This window comes from Agelaius phoeniceus, chromosome 1, assembly GCF_051311805.1.
Source record: "Agelaius phoeniceus isolate bAgePho1 chromosome 1, bAgePho1.hap1, whole genome shotgun sequence".
Taxonomy (NCBI): Eukaryota; Metazoa; Chordata; class Aves; order Passeriformes; family Icteridae; genus Agelaius; species Agelaius phoeniceus.
Window position 1 is genome coordinate 72,846,722 of NC_135265.1, and position 13,024 is coordinate 72,859,745.

Below are 13,024 nucleotides of genomic sequence, written 5' to 3' on the forward strand. Positions count from 1 at the left end.
TATTTGAAGGGAGAAATGAACTCTCCATCCCATTAGTGCCCATGGCAGTATTTTTCAATATCTACATACAGCCAAATGATGTGATGTAAAGCATCATGAACATTTCCGATCTTTGCAGACCATCACAACATTTCTTTCAGAGCTAAAACAGTTGAGATCAAAAGAATCTTAAAAGCTGGGAATGGATCAGATGGTGCCCTGTTTATAATTCTGTGTTTGATAACTAGGGCACTGCATGTGGCAGAAGTGACTGGGGTTTCATAAAGTGACCACAATATTTGAATACTCAAAGGATATTTGAGCTTTCAGGACATTTGGATACACAATGGATCTTAACTTTGTGGCATCCAAAATCAGATATATTTAGTTCTCTATGGTATTCAGAAGTAAGTAAAGCCTTCTTAAATCTTAGGTAATATCTGGCTAAAAATACATGCATTTTATGATATGCATAGGGTGTACAATGTTCCATACTCTTTTAATTTTGGCACAAGTTATATTGCTGACAAAGCTTTTACTGGGACAGTAGTTCTGAAGTTAGTACAAAGATATGTGTGAAACATGGCCCTTTCAAAGGCCTGTAGGAGCATGAAACCATCTTTAGAAAATAACCTGAACTAAAATCAAACTAGGTTGCTCAGATTTTACCTCTGAGTTTTCACCAATGCCCCATTTTCCTTAGCCAGACAAGTGCTATCCCTTGCTTTCAGGGAAGAGAACACCTGGGGTCACCTGGTTCCTCTAAGGCAGTGAGAAACATGGGATTTCCTGAAGGAATTCTTTGCAGATATGGATTCTCCATGCTGGGGCCAGAACAGAATTTACAGTCCAAATCCATAGTTTAATCTCCCTTGAAATGCCCAAATGGTGGGTATTGCATTCCTGATATGACAGCAGACTTTCAAGTCTGAATGAAGTTTGAAAAAAATGACAATGGGTTATCTCTTGCTTCAGCTGACTCCTCAGAAGGTTCATTGTCTCAGTCCTTTGCCTTGGGCAGCTATTTGGTGATGAATAGTCCCAAACTGAGTGGCAGTGTTGTACACTGGTACACTGTACACAAATAAGGAGAATTTCTACCAGCAACATGTTTAATATTGCATAGAATAACATCCTATTCGACCTGGAGACAGTTCTTACAGAGAAGCACAGTCCTTGTCTTAGAGGGGTAATTAGGTTTGTCTGTATTATTTTGAGCACTGTATTTCCTTGGGTGAAGCTGAAGATAATAACAATAGGAAAGCAATTACATTCACCTCATCTCCCCAGCAAAAACTTTAGGATAATAAGTAAAGATTTGTTTTTATCCAACCTGAATTATTTGCATTTGTCTTCATGCACAGACAGGATTTTTTCCAGTCTTACTGTGGTTACTTGTGTATTCAGATAATTGGAAGCATCAGTGAAAATGTATGGTGTACACTGCAAGATGACTTTCAATGCCTTAATGTAAAACCCCTCGAGTCAATCAGAACTTGGCAGGTTAGTGCACAGGCAGTTAAATCTCTGGAGAGATGTTTGCGTACTTCCTGTTTTCCAGAAAACTTTCAGTCTCACTTGGAAAAGGCTAAATTGGGAGAGTATGAAAAGTGATTACCTCAATGGTAGCAATTTAATGTGTCGGTTTTGTTTTTCTTTTTTTTTTTTTTAATTCAGACATCTTCTTTTATTTCCCCCTTCCAGCAGAAAACAAAGTTTGGCTTTATTTTTTTTTTTATAAATCAGCTTTCAGGCTGTACTGAATACAGCTTTAGAAACCTCACTGAGTGTTTTTTATGATGTACTTGAAGGGTGTTTGTTGAACTCAGCATGACCTGAGCTTGCATTAGAAGAAATCTCAGAAATTCACAGAGATGTTATGGCAAGGCAAGATATTTGTATAGCAAATATTATGTTCATAATATGTTTTAATTCCTCTCCATTTCAAAATGGTTGCTGCAGATTATTTCAGGAATGAAGTTTTTTGTTTATGCTCTGCTGGTAATGGCTCCAAATGTATTTGGACTTGTGTTTTTTTACTCACCCACTGCCTTTTACAAAGAATAAAGCTATTGCATGCTTGTTTCAAATATATTTAAGTATAGCAAATTGCACACCTACGTGATTTTTGGTTTTCATTTAGCCACCTGAGAGACTATGTGAATGACTTTCCATCAATGCATGGCACAACATAAGCAAGATTTACAATGGAGCCCCTGCTCACAGGGGGGCTGCAGCCTCACCTGCCAGTCCTGCAGGGCTGGGTCCAGAAGGATGTGCCAGGGACAGAACCTGGTGGTACAAGTCTGGCTGCCATTTCCACACAAAGAATGAGCATCAGTTAGGAAAGGTGGATAGTTTTGAGAATGGAGATAATAGAAATAAGATCAGGTTCAACAGTACAATGTTCAAAGACATTAATTGAGAAGCTAATAACTGATTTTGAAACTCTACGGTGACAGCTGTTCAGAAGGAGAGAGCCCAGGAAAGGAGCGTTTTGTGCTGATTAATAGTTAATTTCAGGGGGAAAAAGTGGCAGAGAGGAGCTGGTGTGGGCTGGCTGCAGCCCCCCCTTCTCCATCCCCTGCAGTGCTCCGGGGAGGAGGTGGAGGAGTTGGCAGTGAAGGAGTGAGGTTGTACCTGAGAAGAAGGACTGAGGAAGAATGGTGTAATTTTAATGTTTGTATTTTTTTCCTACTAGCTGAACCACTGAGCAAATATTTTAATTTTTCATAAATTAAATTCATTATTCCCTAATCAAGTCTGTTTTGTCTGTGATAGTGATCAATAAGTGATATTCCTGTTTTCATCCAGACCCGTGAGATTTCTCATTTCTTTTCTTCCTGTTTTCTCCCCTCATCCCACTCATGGGGCATGAGCAAGCAAGTGGGTGAGGTTTTGCTATTGAGCAAAGCCAGCCCCACCATACAGATAGGGCATGACTTGGAAAATCCAGATTGATGGCAGTGTAGAAATACACAAATACAGAAATAGACCAAGCATGAAGGCTAATAACTGAAAAAAATTAACAATATTTTCAAGGGAGCAAAACCAGTAAAAGCAGAACAGATTAATACTTTTACATGAAAAACTTGAAGAGGGTGATCTGAAAATGTCTTTGTAATGCACAAAGTGAGGAAAAATATGGAAAACATCTAGGAAAACAGATCCATTGGGAAAAAAAGGAAAAGAAACCAAGAAAGGTTAATTTATAACTTGGTTTATATGACAATGAGCATCTGTAGTTGTAGTTGAGGGTTCCTATGACATGTGAAGTCTTTTTTGGTGATAGAAATATTTTACGCAAAAGGGAAACTTTATGATACTTGAGATATGATGAAAGGGATCAGAATATTAACTTAAAATCTAAGGTGATTTCTGGATAAACAATTAAGATTTCATGCCCAAGGGTACATTTTCTGAGAGTTTCTTACAGCGGGATTGAGACTGCAATTCTTATGCAAGCCTATATGCACTATAGTGTATTATAAATAACATCAAAGTTTTTCACCAGAATTAGGTTTGAGGATGAGGGAGGCCTCAATAAACACACTGTATAGCAGGATCAGTTTAACAGCAACTGAGGAATTTTATGATTACATTAATAACATGTACACACACATCTCTAAAAGGTATAACTGAAGGCATTGCTGCATGTTTAATAATGTGAATCTATCAGAGCATTTACCCTTGCTTGCAGATAATAGCATGTTTCAGGTGTAAAAGACATTTTGGGTCATCATTCAAAATCTGCTGTACTGAGACCAACTACATCCTCTAAGTGCTTTTTGGAGTCTTTTGCTTTGTTACAAAACTACTTCAAAGCTAAAGAAATGTACCTCTTGAAGAAGAAAGACATTTCCTTCAAAAGTTTTTGGTGTAAAATTTAAGTCACTTATTGGGAAAATGTGGAGAACACTACAGTCAATTTCTAGCTCATGAAAAGGCTTCATCCTAGGAGGATGAATAAATCCATTAGACTCTCTTTTTCAGCAGAAGTAAAAATGCAAATCCTTACACCTGTAAAGTGGAGACAAAACCGTTTCCTTGCTGCAGGAGAACATGCCATTGTTACTGTATTGGGTTTGCATCAGCTGCTTCTGTAGAAGCTGCCAGAAGCTTCCTCCAGGTCTGGCAGAGCCAATGCCATCCAGCTCCAGGACAGACCTGCTGCTGGCTAAGGCTGAGCTCATTAGAAACAAGGGCTACTCCCCTGACACAACATATTTAAGAAGAAGAAGAAGAAAAGAAGTTACTGTGTGAATCTAATTGTGGCCAGAGAAGACAGGAGTGAAAACATGTGCAATGAACAGCTCTGCAGACACCAAGGTCAGCGGAGAAGGAGGGGCAGGAGGTGCTCCAGGCACTGGATCACAGATTCCCCCTACAGCCCATGGAGGTCCATGGAGTGCAAAAATCCACCTGCAGCCCATAGGAGAGACTGACACCAGAGCAGGAGTATGCCCAAAAGAGAGCTCTGAACCTGTGGGAAACCCATGCTGGAGCAGGGTCCTGCTGGGACCTGCAGACCTGTGGAGAGAGGAGCCCACAGTGGAGCAGGTTTCCTGGTAGGACTTGTGATCCCATGGGGGACCCATGCTGGAGCAGGCTGTGCCTGAAGGACTTCTCTCTGTGGAATAATGACCTACACTGGAGGAGTTTGTGAAGAACTGCTGCCCATGGGATGGACTCACATTGGAGAAGTTCATGGAGAACTGTCTCCCGTGGGAGGGACCCTGTGGTGCAGCAGGGAAAGGACTCCTCTCCTTGAGCAGTTGAAGGAACAATGTATGATCAACTGACCATAGGCCCCATTCTCCTTGTGCCTCTGGGAGGGAGGAGGTAGAGCTGGGAGGGAGTGAGGAAGGGAGGGGTGGAGGGAAGGTGTTTTTAAGGTCATATTTTACTTGTCATTTTACTGCTCTGATTTTGTTAGTAATAAATTCAATTAGTATCTCTAATTTGAGTCTGTTTTGCTCATGAGCAAATCATTCATGAGTGATCTCTCCTGGTCCTTATCTCAACTCATGAATCCTTCATTATATTTTTCTCTCCCTTGTCCAGCTGCAGAGGAGAATGAGAGAGCAGTTTTGGTGGGTGTCTGGCATCCAGCCAGGGTCAGCCCACTACAGTTACCTAACATGACCAAAATGCTAAGAGCTAAAGCAATTACAGTCCTAGTCATTTAAAGAAAGAAATCACATTTTCTTGGAATATTTTCAAATAGAAGAACAAAGCTCCAGAAAATTGACTGTGGAAAATAATCCTCTACTCCTCCCACTCTCCAACAAGCTAGATTAATTTATTTATCTTTTGCAACAATAATTCCTATGGTTCTGGCAAACTGATTCAGCTACTCAGAAGAAACAGACTATTTTGGAATAGAAAAATTATCTATGTAGCAGGTGTTCCAACAATTTCAATGAATTGCACTCCCCAAAATGATACCATGAAATGAAAAAGTCCTCCTAATTAGATGGAGTTTCTTTTAATGGAGTTTCTTTAATTAGAAACTCCATTAAAAATATGTATATACATTTATCTTTATGAAATAAAGAAAGAAGTGCTGCTAAACAGGCTCAGAGCTGCTAAAGCTCTAGAATAAGCTAATTTTAGAATTTATATTTATAAATTAAATTTAGAACCTAATGGTGTCACAACTGTCTTGATTAGTCTTAGTCCAAATAAGCATAAAAGAGATACACACTGGGTTTTTTGAAACACAGCTTCTTCAGAAATCAGAGGTATCTGCTCTTGTACATCTGAAGGGGAGAAATAGAGACTTTAAATGTAATGTTCAGAGCACCTAAGGTTGTATTTTGCTCTTCGGTTGCTTTCTTAGGGGCCATCTCTGCACCCATGAACTACAAAAGGAAAAGCTGGACCCCCCAGTGTCATAATTTACAATCCTAAAACAGCCATAGAAAGTGAGGTAAAGCAAAGATCAGGTAGGATTTATGCCATATTTAAACTGGCATCAGTATTTTCTTTCATTACTACCTGAGCATGTTTGTATTGTGTCCTGTGGGAGAAGGAAAGGCCTTTAGTAAAGCCCACTGGATTTTTGGATAGAATATTAATTTAAATACATTCATTTCTTTCTCTGCTTGGGCTTTAGTTCTCCTCCTTTGGCATTTTTTATTCTATACCCAGTGAAACCAGGTATTATTGAAACATTTATAGTTTCTTCCAGAAGAAAATAGTAGAGTTAATGTAGTAAATATATTTCAATACCCTTCACACTGTGACTGTTACGTGGAAATATCATTTGTTAAAGCTGAAAAAAGCCAACAGTGGAGTTGCAAGCAGCAAGGTCCATGAATTGGAGCAAGCACAAGAATAGGCTGTAGGAGACCTGATGTTGGTGCTGTTGGTCTACCAAGGGACGTCAATGCACAAAGTCAAATGATTTTCTTGCTCTTCCTATAAATAGTTGAACTTTAAAACACTAAGACTCACCCTAAGTCCTTCATGCTCCTTAAGAGAGGAGCAAATGTTGTAGTTTTACAATATCCTGAAAAGTTACCCACAACTGAAATATCAGCTTCTGTCTGGAGAGTCCAAGATAGCAACCATTGATCTCTTTGAATAGCTTTTCATTGTATGTTTTTCTTTGATGAAGAAACTAGCAGCTGGAGAGAACAATCTGTTTCCAAGAAAATAAATAGGGCTAATCATCCTGTTTTTCATTCATTCACTGTTCATCTTGGTGAAAAGCAAGCATTCAATATTAAAACCTGAGTTTTGTTTTACTTTTGAGTTTTTAAATCAGAACTCTCCAGACTTTCTGCAAATTTCACTATGTTTTATACTTTCTGGGAATAAATAAATTGCTTTTTTTTTCTCTTTATATAGAAGTGGATATCATCCAGATACTAAGGGACATCTTCACAGAACCCTGTGTAGTCACATTTATATATTAAATGCCTCCTAAATTACTAACACCAGGGACACAAGGTCCTTAAAAGAAGCTGTGAAGAGAGTGGAATTTTAAGGTGAAACTGAGGCAGAGAGTAGATGCCTGCAAAGGTGAATTGAATTCAAGCAGCTGCCAGATGCTGAGCATGGGTAGCCAGACTCCTCAGCAGGCACTCATTCCATTGAATGACAGCATTGCCCCTCCAAAGCCCACACGGTCCTCAGTACAGGCTGAGGTGCTCAGACCAAATCAACACCTGCCTTGACTCCTGTGTAAAGATCCTGGCAGTGGATCCCCTCTGCTAACACCACACTTCACAATACAGAGCAGCTTGTTTTCAACAAGGATGTATTTTCATCTGGAGCACAGAGTCCTTATTCCCCCACAGCACCTCAGAACAAGGACTCCAATTGAACTTCCCTCTTTATCTTCACCAGGTAAAATTTTTGCACTGCTGCTGGAACTGTCAAAGTTAATATTGTACCTGTTTCATGGCTGAATGGAGGGAGCTAGTCTGCCTTGATGCCAGTCTAGTAGATATATCCAGGACTCTTTGATGCTCCAGGGAGCAATTTAAATTTTGCAAAAAGGTACTCTCATACATACAGCAATCATCTTGAAAACAAACCCAGCCCAAAGCCCAAGCATTCAACTGGCTGTGTAGCAAGTGTTTGAAAAATCTTCTTGTGGGCAATAACTGTTACAAAAAATAGAATTTCAGCTGTGAAACAAAACAAGAAGAGTTCAAAGTGTATAAATACAACTTGTTGGCTTCACTAGCCTTTCTGAAGAATCTGCTTTCTAATTCCAGAGAACCTTTAATCCACTAATATAGAAGCATATGCTCTATTAGCTGAATATAATGTACTGGATAACTATAATTACTTCAACAGAATAAGAAACAATATCAGCCCATATGTACTGTAAATCAGGCAAGATATTTATTTCGTCAGCAGTTGGAATATATAGCTGGTCATGTTTGTTACTATTTCACATTCATCATCACATTTATTTGCTTACTTACAAACTGGTATGAAATGCTACTGCTGTTTCCAGCCAAATAAATTACAAACTATAGACATCATGAATATTATACAGAAATATTAATTCCACATGAATGGAACACAAGAATGGGAGGGAGGGGAGACAGAAAGAGGTGCTCACTCTTAAAGATTTAAACCAAATTCTGCTGAGAAAGAGGATCCGAAGGCTTGGAAATCTGTGCTGCCTGTTGTGTACACAGTAACATATCCATCCATTCAGTTTAATATTTGCCAGGGAAATCACAAAGCCCTCTCAGGCTACAGCAGCATATAATCTCCTTGAATGTTTTCCTGAGCTCCTGACTTCGGAATGCATAGATAAGTGGATCGATGATGGAATTGCACATGATGAGGATGAGGTAGAAATTAAAGTGGGACATGAAGCACACGCAGTAAGGGTTGTAGGGGCAGGAGATGTAGAAAATCAGGTGTAGGAAAAACGGAGCCCAGCACACAACAAAAACTCCAATCAGGATGGTGAGAGTGATGGCCCCTTTCATGTTGGCCCCTTGGCGAACAGGGCCAGTCCCTGGAAGAACAGCAATCTTTTTTATGTGCATACGAGCCATCATAAACATGTGGACATAGAGGGATGCCATGAGAATGAGCATAGTGAAGAACATGCTGATTAGGCAGATGATGACAACACTGCTGTCAGAGTAAATGATGAACAAAATGCCTGAGATTGTGCAAGCAGCCCAGATGCAGGTGATGATAATCCCTACACGCTTCACTGTCATGATATTATGGTACTGGAGGGCGTAAAAGATAGTAAAGTACCTGTCCACTGCTATTGAGAGAAGACTGCAAATTGATGCAAGCAAGGAACTGCAAATGACTGAGTCGATGACATTGTCAATGTTTATGGTAAAGCTCTGTGCATCTGTGTCTGTGTTGTTTAGCAGAGTGATGACAATGGTTTCTGATCCATTAGATACACTCACTAGCATGTCAGCCACTGCCAAGCTACAGATGAAGAAGTACATGGGTGAATGGAGGTTCTTGTTCTTGGCTATGGCCACAATGACCAGGACGTTCTCCAGCAAGCTGATGATGCCCAGGGTCACGAACACTTCAGGGGATACAAAGAGTTGCTCGTAGCAGCCTCCTGAGGAGTGGCCCTTTGCACTGGGCTCGCTGGCTCCTCCGTGCAGTCTGTAGCTGTGGTTCCAGAAATGGAGAGGCTGGAGTGTCCCACGATGCTGCGTGAAATTCATCTTATGGAGATCCCTTTTGGCTTCCTGCTTTAAAAATCCTGTTCTTTTTGCATTCCTTTGAAAACCTTCTTTGGCTTTTCAGCTTGGGAAAAAAAAAGAAAAAAAGAAAAATAAGCTAGGACCGAGGCAGTTCAGAACACTTTGACTACTGTGAAAAAAATAAGATTTCAGACTCAGAAGAACTGGTTTACACCCTTACAGACACAGTTACTGATAATCATCACATTTACCTTGGTGATCTATGTCACAGAGTCCCAACAGTCTCTATGCGTGCATCAGATTCTCCCATATGGTCAGTTCCTCTTTAGCTCACTGGGATGCTCCAAGGCTTTTTTGGTGCTTTCCATTAAAGAGATGTGACCATAAAATGCCCGAGTGACTGCTGCGGAGCAGGAACTCTTTTCAAAGTGCAAGCACCAGTCTCCCTGTCAGGCAGTGCATGCTGGCTGCCTGTTTCACTGTGTGTGGAAGAGAAAAAATATTCAGGGCACTCTCCGCCTCTGCTTTTCTTTCCAGCCAATGGGACTCGGGAGCTGCAGAAAGTGGAGGGGCTGCTGATCCTGAGCCTCTGTGAAAGATCGCACAGCACGGCACAGCGGGTTCAGATGCAGCACAAGTTACTAGTAGCTACAGGAAGGCAGACAAGCTACCAGAGATTTGCTTCTCTTTAGTTTCTCAGAATAATACTTCAATACTGATTTTCAATTAGCAAAACTTTCAGAATTGTACTAGCAACATTACAGAATTCTTGCAGCTGAAGTGATAGATTTTAGCTTTCAGATTCTGATTTACTCTGTCTCCTTCTGTGGTACAAATTTTTTCTGCTTTGTATGTGTGGCAAAATAAGAATAGGGAAGGAAAGCAAAAGAATATATATTTACTCTGGGTTCTCTCTCTTAGATCCCCTTTGCCTTGTTACCTTTCTATGCCTTAGCTGTCCATTTCTAGGATGTCTTGCAATGTTGCATTATACTCTCTAGTAAGATTCTTATAATTTTTAAGATATGGAGGCAAGATAAGGACCATAACCAACATGATCCAAAGTCACAAATGGCTTAATAAACTGTCCTAAATAAAGTAGTTTTTTCCAGGTAATAGACTTCATAGTAATCTTATTATTGAGAGGGAAAAGATGATGGAGTAGTTTGCAGAAGCCCTGTCACCATCAAGAATTAAGATATTGGGCAGTAAAAGAAAATTCAGTATTTAGAACAGATGAAGGAAATCTGCCGGAGACAAAGTTGGAACCTGTAAGAAATAGAGCTCATATAATGGCAACAATGCAAAAGCATCAATAAATCTCCTAGAAATCCACATGGCCCAGAAGCCCTGGCTTACAGAGCATGAGCTAAAAGTCAGTTTGTGTGCAGTGCATCAGGAAAAGCCTTTGAGAATAAAGAAGAAAAGAATGCCAAAGTAACACGAAGAGAGAGGAAAAAATTGTTTTGCTATTACATCTTCAAGCATTGTGAGGTTTGAAAAACAAGTGTGCTGAACAAAGCCTAAAACACAAATGGATTTTAAAGGCCATAGGAAAGTAAGTCACTGCACCTGAGAGTAATGTTTGCCAGGAAATTGTTTGAAAGAACATTTCCAGTTGACTACCAGTAAGGCTCTGGAGGGGTCTGTATCTGGTGCAAAAATCTATTTCCTATAAAATCTTAACATTTTTTCATCTTCTGTGCATTAGCTGGTTTTGAAGTGAACCAGCTAATAAAGAGGTACAGGATGACAGAATGTATGTAGAAGCACGTCTGTATTAAACATCTCAGCATCAGGATGGAGTGTGATTTTACTTTCACAATTGGATTGCTGTAGACTTATGGTTATGAAGACCTATATCAGAAGAAAAGCCTCAGTCAATATTTTCTGCTCCCTTCTTCAGATAGAGTGCTTCATAAAACTGAAACATAAACCATCAAGACAAACAAAATAACTTGTGGAACAGGAAATCCCACATTTATCAGTTTGGAATACATCATTTACCAGCAGCATGCTTGAAATTAAATAGTTTGCTGCTGAAAGGGTGACATTTGCTTTCCTGTCAAGACATAATGCAAACCAGAATTCAAAAAGATTTTTTTATCTAGTTACTGATCCTCAGGCCACTATACAGTATTCACTAACTCCTGACATAGACAGAATACACACACCCAACCATTAAAGAACAGAACTACAGAAAAATTATATAAAGACAGATGTGGGAGAACAGCATCTCCCCAGATAACCTATCTTTTCTACACCTGCATCCAGAAATCTTCCAGTTATCCCAGGGTAGTAGCCACTCAACATCCCTTCTGTCACAAACCTCTCCAAGCTGGAAGTGCCCACGACACAGGGACCTCTCCCTTCACTTAGGGAAGAGACCTTAGGTGGATCTAGAGCAGGTGAGCCTGGCAAGAATAGAGAGAAGCTTCCTCCAGGGAGCTTGATCCAGTTATCTGACTGTCTATTCGCCTCCTGGCTCCTCCCTTTCTCTGTACATTATCTCCATTCTCACCCCCATTTACATTTTCATTTGCTGTCTTCACCCAGAAGCTATCCAGATGATGCTCCATCTTTGATTTTTTGCTGGATGTGTCATAAAAATGCAATATTAGTTATAGCAATGGAAAGAAAAGCCCGCTTTTTTTCTCACCCACAGCGATCCCTCCCCTCCAAATTTCTGCTTATTCTCCGCACTCTTGGGGCACCTTTGTTTTAGCGCTTGTCACTCATATTTTTGGGATGGGGTTTCGTTACTGGAAGCAGCAGACTTAAGGTAGCTTAGCAACTTAGTAGAAACACTGAAGAGGTGATGCACCATCAGCCTGCTCTAACTAAAAGGCAAAACAAGCTATTTTTTAAAATGAGAGGAGATGTATGTATATCTAATTACTTCCATGGTAAAAGATAGATGCATGTCTCAGGCTCCTATTTAACAAAAAATAAACCATATAAAATTGTTCAAAGTATCCCAGATCTCTCATGACTGAAGACATATTAATATTTCAATTATCTATTTCAAAGATGATAGGAGTATTGCATAACAGATAATTCCTAAATTATTTCTTAAATTTTAAAAACTAAAGCTAAGACAATATTTCTTTTAGAAGTGGTGGGTTGCAAGCTTTTCAGCACCATGGAAAACCAGCAATGATTGCAGAAAATAGAAACAGATCACAGTGATATACTAATATGAGCTCCAGCTCTTAAGAGAAATAAACCATCAACAAAGATTTGAGCAAAGCCTCCCCTTTTTAATATAACTCCCCCATGTTCTATGTTCTGTTTGCAGATACTCTGACACCCTCTTTCCAGACAGGGTTACAACCATCTTCACCTCACAATATTTTCGAGAGATGAATTATCCTCTGCCAGTTGAATTTGAAAGTGAGAAAAAATCATTCACTGAAATCAATGAGCAATCCCAAAAGTGATACAAGAAGATAGGCAGAGGCATGAGCAGCCTGTACAGGTGCACTGTGGGAGAAAAAGAAAGGTAGGGGGAGTTTGCCCAGGCCCTTTCTTGTTCAAATGCACACTGTGTGAGATCTCTTTGAATCCCGTGACCATGTTACCCAAGCACAGAGATAATATTTAGCACTTCAGCATCTGTAAGTGGAAATAGAGGAATGGCTGTGGGAAGCTGGGTAAAAGGGGGAACCAAAGAAGCAGATTATTAACATTTAATTAGTGCCTTGGCTTTGTGTGACTACCCTGGTACTGTACAAAGGGCGATGCTGCATTTACATGCACAAGCATAATTCATGAAAGGAGTTTGATTACATGTCCTCAGATCCAGATCCAGCATTCAAAAATTCAAGTCTGTAACTGCACAAAAAACTGTAGTATATTTTAGCATGCTGATTTTGAAATTTTAAAAA

General features: G+C 39.8%; 1 protein-coding gene across 1 annotated transcript; it reads right to left on the reverse strand.

Moving 5' to 3' along the window:
• Window positions 1-7,817: 7,817 nt before the first annotated feature.
• On the reverse strand, window positions 7,818-9,615 carry MC4R (melanocortin 4 receptor). The gene is made up of 2 exons (XM_054636490.2): window positions 9,389-9,615; window positions 7,818-9,240 (listed from the first exon to the last, which is right to left on the reverse strand). Exon 2 carries the CDS (start codon window positions 9,156-9,158, stop codon window positions 8,163-8,165), a length of 996 nt encoding a protein of 331 aa, XP_054492465.1. The 5' UTR covers window positions 9,159-9,240; window positions 9,389-9,615; the 3' UTR covers window positions 7,818-8,162.
• Window positions 9,616-13,024: the final 3,409 nt, after the last annotated feature.

Coding starts and splice junctions, on each gene's coding strand:
- MC4R (XM_054636490.2), bottom strand. CDS start 9,158: ATGAATTTCACGCAGCATCGTGGGACACTCCAGCCTCTCCATTTCTGG.